This window comes from Hoplias malabaricus, chromosome 5 (assembly GCF_029633855.1).
Source record: "Hoplias malabaricus isolate fHopMal1 chromosome 5, fHopMal1.hap1, whole genome shotgun sequence".
In the NCBI taxonomy this organism is placed as follows: Eukaryota; Metazoa; Chordata; class Actinopteri; order Characiformes; family Erythrinidae; genus Hoplias; species Hoplias malabaricus.
In genome coordinates, this window is record NC_089804.1 from 40,807,588 (window position 1) to 40,823,421 (window position 15,834).

Sequence of the window (15,834 nt, forward strand, 5' to 3'; positions counted from 1 at the left end):
CGTCAAGGACATATTTTAAACGTCAATGGACGTCCAAATTCCATCTTAATAAGTTAGTTAAGTGGTGGCCAATTGATAACGTCAGTGGACGTCCAAAACGCGTTTTATACAAGTCATTTATTTCGGGACCAATTAATAACGTCAATGGACGTCCAAAATACGTCTAATAGTTGTCTTTTCAACTTTCATTTTCAACCTTAAGAGAACGTCGATTAGACGGCAGTCATTATGTTATTTCAACGTTGAATCTACGGCTAATTGTTTACTGGGAATGATATTCTTAAACAAACGAAACATTTCAACCTTCTTTCATCAGTTTATTCATTTAAGGTCAAGACTGCAGATCTGCAAATTACAATACATAAGTATTACTCCATTTCTGTTCATAAATTTGAGAAGTCTGACTATAGAAAACATACAGTAAGAAAACTAAAGGAGATAAATAAAAGCATACTACATTGAGACTACACACAGCATTTTTTAATAACGATCTTCCTGAAGCAGTTAAAGGTCAGAGAGACAGTTACAGATGTGTCTAGATAAAAGCCATGTTAGTTAAGTGTAGAATTGATAAAGATATTTATGCAGCAAGCAGGTTTTTACGATTGGAAATGTTAAAAGGCATTTTTCTGAACTCATATACATAAGTATTCACTAAACTATTTTAGTTAATGCCTTGTTCTTGGACACGGACCACTGTCAATGAATTTCATCTAAATAATTAATTCAGACAAATAGACAACAAAAGGCATCTCAAAAAAGGTAAGAAAAAACTTTGAAACTGTAGTTTCAGCGTGCTGATGGTCAAAAAGGGGTGTCCATATCCTAAAAGGTGTTCTGAGAAAGCTCAGATGTTCTCTATTCATGATTAACTCTGTCCAGTGCCACATAGAAACTCTTTTTATCATCAAGGTTGTGCCATCCGATCGGTCCGATTTCACAGTCAGCACAGATAAGATACTTCACCTTCCCCACATCTTTGGTGAAGCCCACATTCTCAAAGGTGTACATATCATCTACGAGCCAGTGAGCCGTTAATGTGTCCCCATCTAAAGTTCCATCAGACTGGTTAATGGTGTTCTTCTTTCGCATCGAAGGCAGAAAAAGCTGGTCAGAGAAAACGGGGGTTGTTCAGAAAAATGGATTACAGAAATTATTTGGCTGTTATCTGGTCTGATAGCTCAGGAAATTATGTCTGTACATCGGTAGTTATATAACTTAACTTTCAATTACCCCAAATGGTCAATGAGTGAAGACATATTTGATGTCCAGTGTATAGTTATGTATAATTTCATGTAGTGTCTTTAAAGTGGTACACGATATCGCCAAAAGTATTCACTCATCTGCATTCACACATATGAACTTGAGTGACATCCCATTCCTAATCCATAGGGTGTAATAAGATGTCGACCCACCCTTTGCAGCTATGACACCTTCAACTCTTCTGGGAAGGCTTTCCACAAGGTTTAGGAGTGTGTTTAGGGGAGGTTTTGACAACCAGACCACCAAACTTTACACTCAGCACAATGCGGTCAGACAAGAACCATTCCCTTGGCCACCACCAAACCCAGACTCGTCCATCGGATCGCCTGACGGAGACGTCACTTCAGAGAATCCTTAGTAATATTTAGTGATGAGGAAATGTCACGACGCAGGTGGCATCCTCTCACTGTACCACGTTGGAATTCACTAAGCTGCTGACAGAGACCCATTGTTGGGTTGGGTTTTATTCACCTGTGGCCATGGAAGTGTTGAAACACCTGAATTCAGTGATTTGGTGGGTGAGTGAATACTTTTGGCAATATAGTGTAGCTTTAATCACTGAATTAAAACATTTAAAAATAAACACAAACAACTCTGTGCATGATAATCCTGTATTTAGAAATTATTAAAATAAAAAAAACATTCATTTTCTTTCAATATGTGCATTACGCATTTGAACCTGTCAATTATTTAAAATCACTCATCAGGCTACTGCCAGCCTGCAGCTCAAAAGGCCTGCCCTGCAGTTTCACAAGGTTGGTTTCCTAGGTTTGTGACAACCCTGAAACCCTGGTTGTCTAAATCCCAGCATTTGAGACCATCTTTCAAAGCCAAAATGCTCAGTCATGAAGCTGATTGTTTATTCCCCACATATAAATCTTATACAGTCTAATAAAATATAGACGTTAAATAGGGAAATCAAACAAAATAGGGGTTTTAAAGATAGCAAAAACACTGAGACTTAGAAAATGTTCATTTGTTAATATATCCATTATAAGCTGTCATTATTTCTGAATGTTTGGGAATTGAGAACGACACCACGTGCTGTTGAGCAAAAGTGTGTGAAGTGTGAAGGAATATTTTTCTTTGTATTCTTTGGTGAACATTATGTCAGTGATGTCAAATTATCAAAAAAGCTCGCAATCTATCGTCAACATATATCAATATTCTCTCTCTCTTTTTAGATTAATAAAAAAATGCTACATATATGTGCATACCCTTACCTCCTTTTCTGCAAACACAGCCACCCCTGGGCACAACACCTTTGATCCACAGCGCTGGCAAAGCACAGACTTCACGTTTTTCCCGTCATCAGACACAAGACTTGGATCAACACATCCTTCGCTGGTAGATTTCTGATTACTGTTATTGTCCATGGTACACTGCTCTACAACAAGAGAAACAGATCATCGGTACAGAATTGGATTTAAGGCTGAAGTGACAATCCACTTTAACATTCGCATTATACCTACGGTCTTTATAATAATTGATTTAAAATATTTATCATAAACTTGTAGTAGATGTTAATGAAGCACATGCTACAGTTGACGTTAGCCGCCTATCACGCCTATCAAATTATGTAAAAATACTCGCCTCTCACGCCGCAAAGTGGAATATGACCTGAGGGAGTTAATAACTGAGATGTCGCCGGTCAGAGACGTGTCTGAAACGCGCTGAAATCCCAAAACCTTTGGCTCATTGTTATTTACTCAACCAGTAAACACCATTCACAGCGCACCGAATCACAAAGACCGGCCAGGGACAAAAGAAATTAAAGTAGGTTCCCCTTTATTTTCCGGAATTCCAAAGAAATAATACCATATTCATGAAGGACGCACGTATATAAATTCTCGCTACTGAAGTCCCCCGCCGGTCTTAAGTTAAATTTGTGTGCTTAATTAAAGGGTAAACATTTTTAATCCTCAATTACACTGAAAGTCCGCCCTCATAAGTCTTTGAAATGATGCTGTTTCAAAGCGGAAATGCTCAGCCCGTGTCAGTAAAGTTAGTTTTCAGGAAACGTTTAATTAAAACAGTTAATGAAAAAAAATATATAAGTGAAAACATATAGCGGAACATTACACTGTTGATATCCAATTACTGTAGGTGACCAGATCTTCTGAGATGGTGAAAAAGAGGACGCGTCTCCGGGGGGGCGGGGGGGACGACTACTGACGTGCAGACTGACCAATTAAATGTTTACAGAGAAGGTTATCGTCCAATAACGGTGCCCTGCAGTCAGACTGTCCAATCAGAAGAATTTAGGCTACTTCACCACTCCCTCTTCTTACTCAAGCGAACCAATCGGAGTAGGGGAGGGCGGGACTAGTTTGTGAACTAAACGCTTCTCCAAATTCTATATAGGCTCTGGAAAAACAAAATCCCGGACGTTTGTGAAATTTACCAGGACATGTCCGGGTAAAAGAGGACGTCTGGTCACCCTAAATTACTTCCTTTATTCAGTTACGGTAGTATTGTGGCATTATGTCAAAATTATGAGAAATAGAGGAATACTTTTTTAGCACATAAGGCATTTAATAAAATTGCATGTTATTGGAGGTACCTTTAGTCAGTTATTTCCCATATATATATATATATATATATATATATATATAAAAATTTTATTGTATCGACTGCCAATCTATAAAAGGCTGTAAAGACTGCCATGTACCGCCAGAGGGCGGTTCATTCACTCTCAACGACCACTGTAATGTAGGCCAAGCAAAGTGTAATGGCTGTCACGCACAGCTAGAGGGCATTTTCCACACTGTCACGGCCCATTGTTATTATGAAGGACAAGCCATTCGTCCTATAAAATAAAGAACAAATCCCTTTAGCTTTACAAATAATAAAACTGTTTCCCCAACTTGTGTTTGAAGCTTAATAAATGATAAATGTGAACATGAATGAATATACACAACACTTCCTATTTTACATTACATAATACACCTGTTAAAACAGATAATATCTGGAAATCTGGATCCAAACCTTTAGACAGAAGGGAGGAAAATAACTTTAAGAATACAATTGATTAATGTAGAAAAACCCTTAATACCTGGGACATACTAGGCTCTGGAATAAATTTGTTTACAAAAATGGAAAGTATTTCCAGGTTGATCTATCCTTCGGATTTTTAGCTATATTTTCCTAAATGAAAAAGGCAATTAACGATCTACGTTTCAAATTCATATGAAATAATAAACATTCTTATATTCTTCCAGGGAACATATAAAAAAGTTATTAAATATAATAGAAAGACATGAAAGTGACAATATAAAACTGGCCTTTTAAATAATTTGAGTGGATGAATGTTAAAGTGCATGTTAAAAATATATATTAAAATAATTACAACAAAACATGAAAACACGATTTTGGAGCAGAATAAGGCGATAACCTGCTTTTTCATCATGTGTCGTGTACAACTGAAGAAATTCACATTATGTGTGAGTTATAACTTGAAATGGCCACAAGAGGGCAATGTATCCTGGTGTCATGCTTGGGGTTAACATTATTTGTTAACGTAAACTGGTCACTAGAGGTCTATGCATGAACAAATAACCTCTAAATATGCTGGGGGTTCATTCATTCATTGTCTGTAACCGTTATTCTGTTCAGGGTCGTGGTGGGTCAAGAGCCTACCAGGAATAAATGGGTGCAAGGCAGGATCACACACTGTAGGGGGCGCCAGTCCTTCACAGGGCGACACACATTCACTCACACCTACGGACACTTTTGAGTCACCAATCTACCTACCAACGTGTGTTTTTGGAGCGTGGGAGGATACCGACGAAAAAAAACCCACGAGACAGTTACACGGAATGGGGCTTGAACCCGCAAACTCCAGGACCCTGGGGCTGCGACAGAGAAACTACCTGCTGCTCCACCGTGCCGCCCAAGCTGGGGTTTTAATTTATTAATTTATTCCCTTTTCTTTCCCAAACGCTGAGTTATCCTTAAACATTTTTAATCCTCAATTACACTGAAAGTCCGCCCTCATAAGTCTTTGAAATGATGCTGTTTCAAAGCGGAAATGCTCAGCCCGTGTCAGTAAAGTTAGTTTTCAGGAAACGTTTAATTAAAACAGTTAATGAAAAAAAATATATAAGTGAAAACATATAGCGGAACATTACACTGTTGATATCCAATTACTGTAGGTGACCAGATCTTCTGAGATGGTGAAAAAGAGGACGCGTCTCCGGGGGGGCGGGGGGGACGACTACTGACGTGCAGACTGACCAATTAAATGTTTACAGAGAAGGTTATCGTCCAATAACGGTGCCCTGCAGTCAGACTGTCCAATCAGAAGAATTTAGGCTACTTCACCACTCCCTCTTCTTACTCAAGCGAACCAATCGGAGTAGGGGAGGGCGGGACTAGTTTGTGAACTAAACGCTTCTCCAAATTCTATATAGGCTCTGGAAAAACAAAATCCCGGACGTTTGTGAAATTTACCAGGACATGTCCGGGTAAAAGAGGACGTCTGGTCACCCTAAATTACTTCCTTTATTCAGTTACGGTAGTATTGTGGCATTATGTCAAAATTATGAGAAATAGAGGAATACTTTTTTAGCACATAAGGCATTTAATAAAATTGCATGTTATTGGAGGTACCTTTAGTCAGTTATTTCCCATATATATATATATATATATATATATATATATATATATATATATAAATTTAATTGTATCGACTGCCAATCTATAAAAGGCTGTAAAGACTGCCAAGAGCCTACCAGGAATAATTGGGTGCAAGGCAGGATCACACACTGTAGGGGGCGCCAGTCCTTCACAGGGCGACACACATTCACTCACACCTACGGACACTTTTGAGTCACCAATCTACCTACCAACGTGTGTTTTTGGAGCGTGGGAGGATACCGACGAAAAAAAACCCACGAGACAGTTACACGGAATGGGGCTTGAACCCGCAAACTCCAGGACCCTGGGGCTGCGACAGAGAAACTACCTGCTGCTCCACCGTGCCGCCCAAGCTGGGGTTTTAATTTATTAATTTATTCCCTTTTCTTTCCCAAACGCTGAGTTTAGTAACTTGGGATTTTATGTTGGGTTATTTCTCTATTTCATATGTGAGCTATAATTTTAAACTGTCTCGTGGGGTTAAATTTAGATTGTATTCAGGCAAAGGGTTAATGTTAGTTTAGTGCTAAACTACACCTCAGTAGATTAACCACTGCCCCAACCCAAGTCAATAGTACAAAATTCTGTCAACCAAGTCTATTTAGTTATAAATAAATGAAGACATAGAAGATTTAAAATAAAACATTCACAGCAGATTTACTGTTCTTAAATATTTATTATATCATTTTTACATTTGTGAAATGTATGATTACTTCTACAAAGAACACAACAAATCAACACTTCAAATGTTTAGTGTTTAGTCTGTAATAATGCCACAGTCAGCTTATTTAAAAAGGAAATATTAACAGCAGTTTGAGAAATGTCCTTGATGTAACCGACCTTTAAGGTCATTAAGATTTAAAGAAAAGTTCTGTTTAAGTTTGAGACTAACAAAGATTACCAGACTGCAGATTTTGGCCAATCTACATAAAACTATTTTCACTGGCCTAAGGCACAGGAATTCTAAAGTTCATGTTTTATAGACTCCATTTTGGCACCATGCAGTAGCTTTTCTCTTTAATTCCGAATATTATACTGTAAGGTGCGTCAATATTTTTCAGGATTTTCTCCGTTGGACCTTGTAGTGAAAATGTGAATTAGTAAAAGCTCAAGTGAGTCTCAACTCATTACTCTATGATCCTTTATTTGCCCGTTGTGCGTTTTCCAGTCAGTATGATTCGAGGAAACACACAGACATGATTCTTTTTATAAAAACAGGGCAATAAACGGAGTGTGCATCAAATGATGTTGCAAAAACATCATTAAATTAAATTAAAAAAAAAAAAGTAACAGCATTTTAATATCGGAGGGCTGCTCTACAGCTTGTCTGAAAGTGCACTAGGATTGAAAATCTAATAAATATTGCATTTAATTTGGTGTTCAATGATGTCAGGATAACATTTCAGCTGTAAAGTACTTTTCAGCTTTACACACTTTACTCAAAACACACTCTGCTAAAAAGCGATACACATCTTTCACTTTAATAGAGAGGCTTTGTATTGTCACACCAGCATTCTCCAAAACATACACCACCAGATTATCTGAATAGAGAAAAGGGATTTCAAAAAGGGATGAAGACAGAAAAGGGCACTGGTGACCATGTTTTTAGAAGTGACACTGATGTGGTTATAAATCTCAGAGTAGAGTATCATCAGTGCAGCCTCCTTCAAGCCCGTAGCGGAATTCCTGGAGGTTAGACACCCCATAGAAATGGATAAAGGCAGCTGCCACCACAAGCACATGGAATATCTGGTGGGAATGAAACTAAGCAGAAGAGAAAGACAAAATATCAGTAAAATCATGCTGTATGTTTCACATTTTTATTCTAATATGATCTTTCCTCATTTATTTGCAATGTATAAAATAACTAAACACAAGAGTTATTAAACAATAATAGCCATTGCAAAAACATCTATTACCACAGACTATATTCACAATTAATGGACAAATTTGATCATTTCAGACTACTACACAAGAAGATTTTCATGATTAAGAAACAGGTAAACTCACCCAGATATCACACTTTCCAGGGAAATAGCGCTCAGGAATTCGCGCAGCATACAACCCAGCCCCTGTGATGTACATTGCGCCCATTAAGTAGAACCAACCCATCTGTCCCACTGTAGTGGCCTTGACAAAGCCTTCCTCGATCGTGAAATGCATGGTGGGGACTATACCACTTAGTCCAAGACCCATAAAAACACCTGCGAGGGAATACAACATTTCGGCATTTTAATGAAAGTTATTCATTCTTTCATTCATTGTCTGTAACCCTTATCCAGTTCAGGGTCACGGTGGGTCCGGAGCCTACCCGGAATCACTGGGCGCAAGGTGGGAACACCGGTCCTTCACAGGGTGACACACACTCACTCACACCTACGGACGGTTTGAGTCTCCAATCCACCTACCAGCGTGTGTTTTTGGAGGAAACCGGGGGACCCGGAGGAAACCCACGCAGACACAGGGAGAACACACCACAATCCTCACAGACAGTCACCCGGAGGAAACCCACGCAGACACAGAGAGAACACACCACAATCCTCACAGACAGTCACCCGGAGGAAACCCACGCAGACACAGGGAGAACACACCACACTCCTCACAGACAGTCACCCGGATGAAACCCACGCAGACACAGGGAGAACACAATACTCTCCTCACAGACAGTCACCCGGACAGGGACCTTAGGTGTCCATAGGTGTGAGTGAATATGTGAGTGTGTGTCACCCTGTGAAGGACTGGTGCCCCCTACAGGTTGTGTTCCTGCCTTGCGCCCATTGATTCTGGGTAGACTCCGGACCCACCGTGACCCAGAACTGGATAAGGGTCACAGACAATGAATGAATGACTGGTTCTAATTTCATCCGAACATGACTTTAAAGACTTTATCTTAATGAGTGGTTAGTGTAGTGGTAAAGCCCTTTAAATTTCAGATTTCTGGTTCCAATCCATACTGTTCTGACTATAGGTTTCTCAAGCATTTTACACTAGATAACTTTGTTATTCCCCTTTAACTTGTTTCGAAAAACATGCAAAGCAGCATTTATGAAGCCTCTGTGATATGGTACATTTGAGAATCCAGGCCCTGTTTATTGACCCAGATAAAATATACCTGCTCGTGTGGGTCTGTGTCGAGGTGTGGAAAAGCGATCCCATTGGGCCACGATGATCGCCGCAATACCCAGCACACAGACAATAGTGAGGTAGATTAGACGAGGCTGGGGAGAACAGTAGAATGAGTAGTAGAGCCAGGGCACAAATGAGCCCATGATCAGCAGAGCAATGCCAGAGTAGTCCAGCCTGAGGAAGAAAAAGAACCAAGAAAAACGTGGGACATTCAATTTTGAAAATGATATTTTCTAGTGTAAATATGCTCTGTGCTACAAGGTTATCTCACTTGGAGAAGGTGCGAGACACTTTCTCTGAATGGCAGTAGACTGTGTGAAAAAGCCAAGAGAAGCTGAGGCAGAGCACCGCTCCCAAAAAGAACATTCCAAATACTACTTTTTCCTGTAGGGGTGCCATGAAGTACATGTTTGGTCTCAGCATGGTGAGCGTGCCCAGACACAGAAACAAGATCAACCCTGTGGAAATACACGAACAGCTTGTTAAAGATGAGGCAAAACATAGAAATTAATTAGTTCATCCAGTCAGTTTCACAAGTACTTAAACAGTGAACATTTAGCCTTTGTACTAATTTAAAGGTTTGACAAAAATCTACACTGTAAAAAAATGCTGTAAATTTACAGCGAGTCTGCTACAGTATTTTACTGTAAATCACAGTATTTACAGTAAATGATTGTATTATTCAATTACAGTAATATGCTGTAAATTTGAAATATAGTAGTGTTCCTGTAAAAATACGGTAAATGGCTGGGAACTCTGCTGTCAGTATTTTACTGTAGAATTTACAAGAAATAATTTACAGTGTATGTATTAAATGGATGTGAATGAAAAATGCTAAAATGAAGAGAGACAGCAGAAGCGTAATAATGGCCAAATAAAAAAAATGTGGAACTGCAGAAAAACGTTTGGGAACCATTTAAAAAGGTTAAAAAGAAAATTAAGAACAAAATAAAAGCCTGTTAGGAATCCAACCAGCCCCTACAGTAATAACTGTACTTCTACGCTGTAACACAGGTACATCTCATTACAGGTAACAAAATCCAAGGCAATGATATCCTGGCAGCCTGCTTTAGTAGACAGCTGTAAATAATTAAATATCTCACCTCTTCAGAAAAAAAAAAAAAAAAACTGTCTCACTTCTCCTTTCAGCTCTAACATTCAAAACCAAAGCCAATGTTAATCCTTGTTTTAACAAGTTCTCTGTTGCGATCATGATTTGTATTCCACATTTCTTTGGTTTGAGAAGCAGTCGCTCTGGTAACCAGCAAACCCAGCAAAAGGTGCTGAAACATCTTTTTTTGAGGCTCGGCCAAGTACATAAGTATATAAACTATAAATACTCCTGACATATCCAAAAAACACCTGCAAGTATGTACCTGGCCACTGTTCTTTTAAATTTAAATATTGTGATGGTAGAGCAAGGGTACCGCTCTAAACTTTAATACAATATATATGTTTAAACATCTTTAATACTACACTCTACTCTTGTTCAGATAAATACATTTGCAATTGCTAATTACTGGATTAAATAGAAGTGCATTTCTAAATTTGGATATATTTTTGTTAATTTCCATTTCAGTTAATTAATTTAAATTAAGCTAAGAGCAGCATGTCACAAGTTCACGTGAGGATCTGTCACCCTTGCTGTAACTGGAGGAGCTTCTTACCCAGCCATAAATATATACATGAGCTTCACAAGAGCATCTGTTATTTTCTAGGCCACACAATGTAATCGAAACCCACCGAGCAAATGAGTCCATATATTCCCAGTCTCTGTGTGGATTCTGAAGATGCTCCCAAAGCAGGCACGAAAGGATGGCATGGGTGGCCGATGTCCATGCAGGAGGTAGTCATTGTCCTTAAGCCACTCAGGTAAAACATGAAAGGGAATGACCCTCCAGCGGCCTTCCCAAACCTGCAGGAAGCAAAAAGCCAAGAAAACAGGATGGTCCTTGCATCAAAGACTGCTCCACAACTCTATCTATACTCAAAGGTTTACTTGAAGATCATACCTTGTGGACAAATTCTTCCATCTTTTCCATGGCGTGATGAGCCTGCAAGGGAAGAGTGAGAACCTCACCCACCTCGTCTTCATCATTTTCCTCAACTGCAAGATCGCTTGCCCCCTGCTGAGAGAATCATACAATCATCAAATCACACAACAGTTTGGGAAACATTCCTAAAAGTGAATACGGACAAAAGAATACAGCATTAATTTACCTCTGAGTGTGTGTTAGCCACCAAGGGCCCTGGCTCCTCCAAAAGAGGTCCCAGCTCAATCAGCTCCACGTCAGTCGGGACATGACAGTCCTCAGAGATTTGACAGTCTGCATCGTTGGCAGACCCGTTTCGACCTGACATAAGTAGATTGTCCTGTGACCTGTCCAGGACTGTTGTCTCTCACTGAAACGTGACACTTTGGATTACTTCTGAAAAAAACAAAATATACGGTTCTGTTAAAGCGAGGTCAAAGTCAGCACACACAAGGCAACAGACTACAAACAGGCCCTAATTTACAATGTAGCTAAACTCTGCATGAACACAAAGCACTGGACATCACTAATATGACAAAGCGTGAATTACGAAGTATGTCGTTATTACTTTAATTAATCTTGCTCTTAGTTTGACTGAGTACTGATGGGGAGGCACAGTGTCCTGGGGTTGTGGGTTTAAGTCCCACCTTGGGTGACTGTGTGTGAGAAATTCAGCATGTTCTCCCTGTGTCTGTGTGGGTTTCCTTCGGATGCTCCAGTTTCCACAAAGCTGTTAGGTAGACTGGCAATTCAGAAAAAGTGTGCACAGGTGTGTGTGTGTGTGTGTGTGTGTGTGTACGTGAATGTGAGAGTGTTTTGCACTGTGATAGACTGGTGCCCTGTCCAAGGTGTATTCCTACAGTGCCCTCAGTGATGCAGAGTAGGCCCTGGACCCACCGTGACACTGAACTAGAGACAAAGTTACAGATAATGAATGAACGACTACAGCTTCAGGGCAATTTTAAAAATAAAAAAAAATAATAAATTGGTGGTTTTGTTGCACATTTATCTGTATTTCTAACGTTGGGGTGAAGCCACTACCTTCCTGAATGTGACAGAAAGAGATCAACAGAATAAAACAGCAAACAAACACGGGTTAACTTCATAATCACTGTAAATTGCATAAAATAATTATATATTAAACATTTCTTTATTTATTTAAAGTCCTATTTGAGAGTCTGACATTTCAATGCACATTCAACTGAGAACTGGTCACAAAAGCCAAGCTCAAAAACACCACAACCAATTTATTGGTGAGATACCTTTAATTAGTTCTAGTTTACACATCTATGAGCACAGACGCTTTAATTGGATCCAGTCTGCCAACGTTATTTTATTTTTTTGCTAAATAGCTTCTTTTAAACTGGAACTAATTACATATATCAACAGGACAGAAATAATCTCAGGGCAGACGTTTCTGTAAAATGTTTTCTTGAAGTATTTTTTTTAACGTGCAAAGAAAAATAAGCAGAAAATGCATTCATCAGTTTTTAAATTTGTGAATAAAAACAAGCACAAATTAAACAATAATAGGCTTATTTACTTCACATGGACTTAAAATGGACAGATTACCTTTTGACAAGATTTCTGACAAATCAAGTGAGTCTTGATAAGCCGCTGAGCTCTTCTTTCTTCTAGGGTTTTTCATTCAACCCTGAAATCCCCAAAAATCAAAACCAGGACATTACCATCTCAAATGACAAATTACATTCTGCATAAATCCACATCTGGACTGGTCCCTCATCCAGTGAACACAACAGAGCCAATTAGCATTAAACGGCTAAAATGCTAGCAAAAAAAAACTCAGGACAAGGCTTTTGAAGGAGGGTAGTGTGGTTATAATTTAACGGTTAACAGATGAGAGTTGAATAAAATATAGTGCGGTGTCAAGAACGTCGTGCACACTTTGCGAACATAAAACAAATCGACTCTCCACCCAGTTATAGCCTTCCTCCATTGGGTTAGATACATTACGCCTTCTCTCAATATTAACGTTCATTTCTATAAACAAAAAATGAATTTACAGTAGTAAAAACACAAAGAGCAGTAGCATGAGAGACGACGTTCGTTTAAAACGAATTAAGGATCAACTGTCTTCGCTGGTTCTCATGACAACAAAGCTAACCTCACTGAGCTTCTGACGGCTACAAAATGAGAAATAATTTCTGCAGATAGCTTTGGCAGTCCGAAACTACATTACCATCCATCATTTAACAAACTGAATTTATTATATTTCGGTAGGTTTCGTCGCAACGTAACTTACCTATCGTTAATGAAGCTGCGCATGAAAAAAGAAACGCCACCAAGCAACACAAAGCAGCAATATGTCTGAAAGAGAGAGAAACCGCTACCGGAGCTATTGCTAATGCCAGGCAACCACTGTCAGCAGCCGCTTAGCTCTAAACCAATAACAGAACTGCGCCATCTGCTGGTAACAGGACTCACTGTATATTGTTGTGAGCAGAAACCCATTTCCAACATTTATAAAAAACATAAAAATGTCATATTAATTTTCATTTAAAGACTTTAATAATTCCGTATATTATGTTTATATCGTTACAGAATATAGGTGCTGTTTATATCAAACATCACCGTTTCCATTTTGTAAAATACAGTAGAGTCTCTGATTTGTGTTAGTTCTTTTAAAATTTGTTCAACTGACAAACATACGAGAAAAAAAAGATGCCTGCCAGATTTTTAGAACTTTATAAACACTAAATAAGAATCCACCAAACAGAACCTGAGGGGGCATGGCTCACCACTTTGTACAAAACCAAACAAAGAGAACATTTCTCAACCCATGATGACAAAGAATTTAGGTTTTTCTCCATGTCATACATCGCACTGTGGAATAATTCAGGAAATCTGTCTGTGCAAGTCAAAAAACACTGTTGAATGAGCATGACCTTCAAGAACTCAGAGGGCACTCAGAAGGCAACACAAACTGTATTCTTTCCAAATTATTATTAGAAAGTGTAATTGAAAGGAAAAGTTATGTAACACAGAGGGTAAACACACCTCAGTATCTTCACTAGCAGTAATATCATGGAAAGGCATCAGCATTTTACAGGTAACATACAATGACATAGAGAACATGGACATGGACTTTATTGTGAAGGAACTGGACTGACTAGTCTACATTAATATATAATGTTTATTACATGCTGGTGCTGGTCATCATGTAAAAACATAAACTGTACATCATGGAAGTCTGCAGCATATTTCTGACAAAGCTGTGCTCTTAAATGTAAACTCAAGATTAAGCCAAGTGCCAGGTTGTACTGGTATATGGAAAATACCACATTTCATTTGTAAGAGTCATATTTAAGTGGGGTTTTATGCCACTCCTTATTTACTGAGGTTAGGACAGACTTCACTTGGAAAATCTATCGTAGCCCCCTACTGTTCTGGAAGAACTGTGCATTCTAAACACTAAGGTACGAGATTAACTGATTTCAAAAGAAAAGCCACAAGTCATGAAGACATCAAGCCATTCCCCCTGCCCTATTTCTTGCCCTAAGCCCCAAGGTCTTCCTGGAAGTGTGCACTTTGACGACATTTGATGACGTTGTTGAAGGGTGAGCAAAAGTGGCTCGAGTGTTCGAAGCGTTAAGAGCAGAATGGGACACTCACCTTTCAGATGTTTACATCACTGCGGGTTAAACGCGGTGTTGTATTAAATACTTACACATAAATATGTTTAAAGTTGTTGAGATCATTTATTGTAAATTCTTATGAATATCTGGAGGCTATGACCCACAAGCTTTTACCTTTCTGCTCATTTACAAATTACATTTTCTCCTGAAATAATGTATTATAATTTCTATTTAAAATATACAGTCTTCTACAATATAAAGTAGAAGACATTAGAACGTTTACTTAAAAAATTAAATAAAGGTTTAAATACTTGTTTTTATTTCCTTTGACAAAAAAGTTCGGGGGAGATTATAGTATAAAAATAGTACTTCTATATTGTTATGGTCCAATAAAAACGTGTATCCCCAAAACATAAGAAAAAACATTCTTTAAATTCAACAGAAGTCAATTTAAAAATTATTTGTCCCGAGTAATTTAGTCTTCAAATGATGACGTAATCTAAAACTGACAAAAAAAGAAGACGCAAGGATTTTGGGGGACAGCAGGTAGTGTCGCAGTCAGCTCCAGGGATCTGGTGGTCGTGGGTTCGATTCCCGCTCCGGGTGACTGTCTGTGAGGAGTTGGTGTGTTCTCCCTTTGTCCGCGTGGGTTTCCTCCGGTCCAGTCCAAAAACACACGTTGGTAGGTTGATTGGCGACTCAAATGTGAGTGTGTGTGTGTTGGCCTGTGAAGGACTGGCGCCCCCTCCAGGGTGTATTCCCGCCTTGCGACCAATGATTCCAGGTAGGCGCTGGACCCACCGTGACCCTGAATTGGATAAGCGGTTACAGATAATGGATGGAAGTTTTTATTGGACAGCAATAATATTAAGATTCTATAGGGGTCTACAATAGGGTGAGCAGATCTGAGATGAGCTCTCGCGAGAACTTACATTTACGTTTCCGCATAGCTGCTCGAGATGAGAGTAGGTACATGAGCTTTGCGTGACGTAAACAAAGACTACTGACGTGCAGACTGACCAATTAAATGTTTACAGAGAAGGTTGTCAACCAATAACGTTAGCTCTACAGTCAGACCGTCCAATCAGAAGATTTTAGGCTACTTCACCACGCCCCCTTCTCAAGCGAATCAAACGGAGTAGGGGAAGGCGGGACTAGTTTGTGAACTAAACTTCTTG

The 15,834-nt window shown here is 39.0% G+C and overlaps 2 protein-coding genes across 4 annotated transcripts; both read right to left on the minus strand.

Moving 5' to 3' along the window:
- Nucleotides 1-308: 308 nt before the first annotated feature.
- Nucleotides 309-3,414, minus strand: rabif (RAB interacting factor). 3 transcript variants are annotated; one of them, XM_066672654.1, is made up of 3 exons: nt 3,346-3,414; nt 2,487-2,645; nt 309-1,107 (listed from the first exon to the last, which is right to left on the minus strand). In XM_066672654.1, the coding sequence occupies exons 2-3, from the start codon at nt 2,637-2,639 to the stop codon at nt 859-861; spliced, it is 402 nt and encodes a 133-aa protein (XP_066528751.1). In that variant the 5' UTR covers nt 2,640-2,645; nt 3,346-3,414; the 3' UTR covers nt 309-858. The 3 variants fall into 3 exon arrangements, with proteins under 3 accessions (XP_066528751.1, XP_066528750.1, XP_066528749.1); XM_066672653.1 differs by lacking the exon at nt 3,346-3,414 and adding an exon at nt 2,857-3,044; XM_066672652.1 differs by lacking the exon at nt 3,346-3,414 and adding an exon at nt 2,857-3,036 and having other exon boundaries at nt 2,487-2,650.
- A 3,199-nt stretch (nt 3,415-6,613) lies between these two features.
- On the minus strand, nt 6,614-13,463 carry adipor1a (adiponectin receptor 1a). The gene is made up of 9 exons (XM_066671215.1): nt 13,324-13,463; nt 12,633-12,714; nt 11,248-11,456; nt 11,040-11,156; nt 10,771-10,942; nt 9,299-9,485; nt 9,014-9,201; nt 7,912-8,105; nt 6,614-7,665 (listed from the first exon to the last, which is right to left on the minus strand). Exons 3-9 carry the CDS (start codon nt 11,386-11,388, stop codon nt 7,537-7,539), a joined length of 1,128 nt encoding a protein of 375 aa, XP_066527312.1. The 5' UTR covers nt 11,389-11,456; nt 12,633-12,714; nt 13,324-13,463; the 3' UTR covers nt 6,614-7,536.
- Nucleotides 13,464-15,834: the final 2,371 nt, after the last annotated feature.

Bases quoted from the DNA above. Each gene is read 5' to 3' on its own strand.
- rabif (XM_066672654.1), bottom strand. From the start codon at position 2,639: ATGGACAATAACAGTAATCAGAAATCTACCAGCGAAGGATGTGTTGAT. The intron at 1,108-2,486 runs GTAAGGGTATGC...TTCTCTGACCAG, and splicing joins CTGTGTTTGCAGAAAAGGAG to CTTTTTCTGCCTTCGATGCG.
- adipor1a (XM_066671215.1), bottom strand. From the start codon at position 11,388: ATGTCAGGTCGAAACGGGTCTGCCAACGATGCAGACTGTCAAATCTCT. The intron at 11,157-11,247 runs GTAAATTAATGC...TGATTCTCTCAG, and splicing joins TGGCTAACACACACTCAGAG to CAGGGGGCAAGCGATCTTGC. The intron at 7,666-7,911 runs GTGAGTTTACCT...TCTTCTGCTTAG, and splicing joins CTGGAAAGTGTGATATCTGG to TTTCATTCCCACCAGATATT.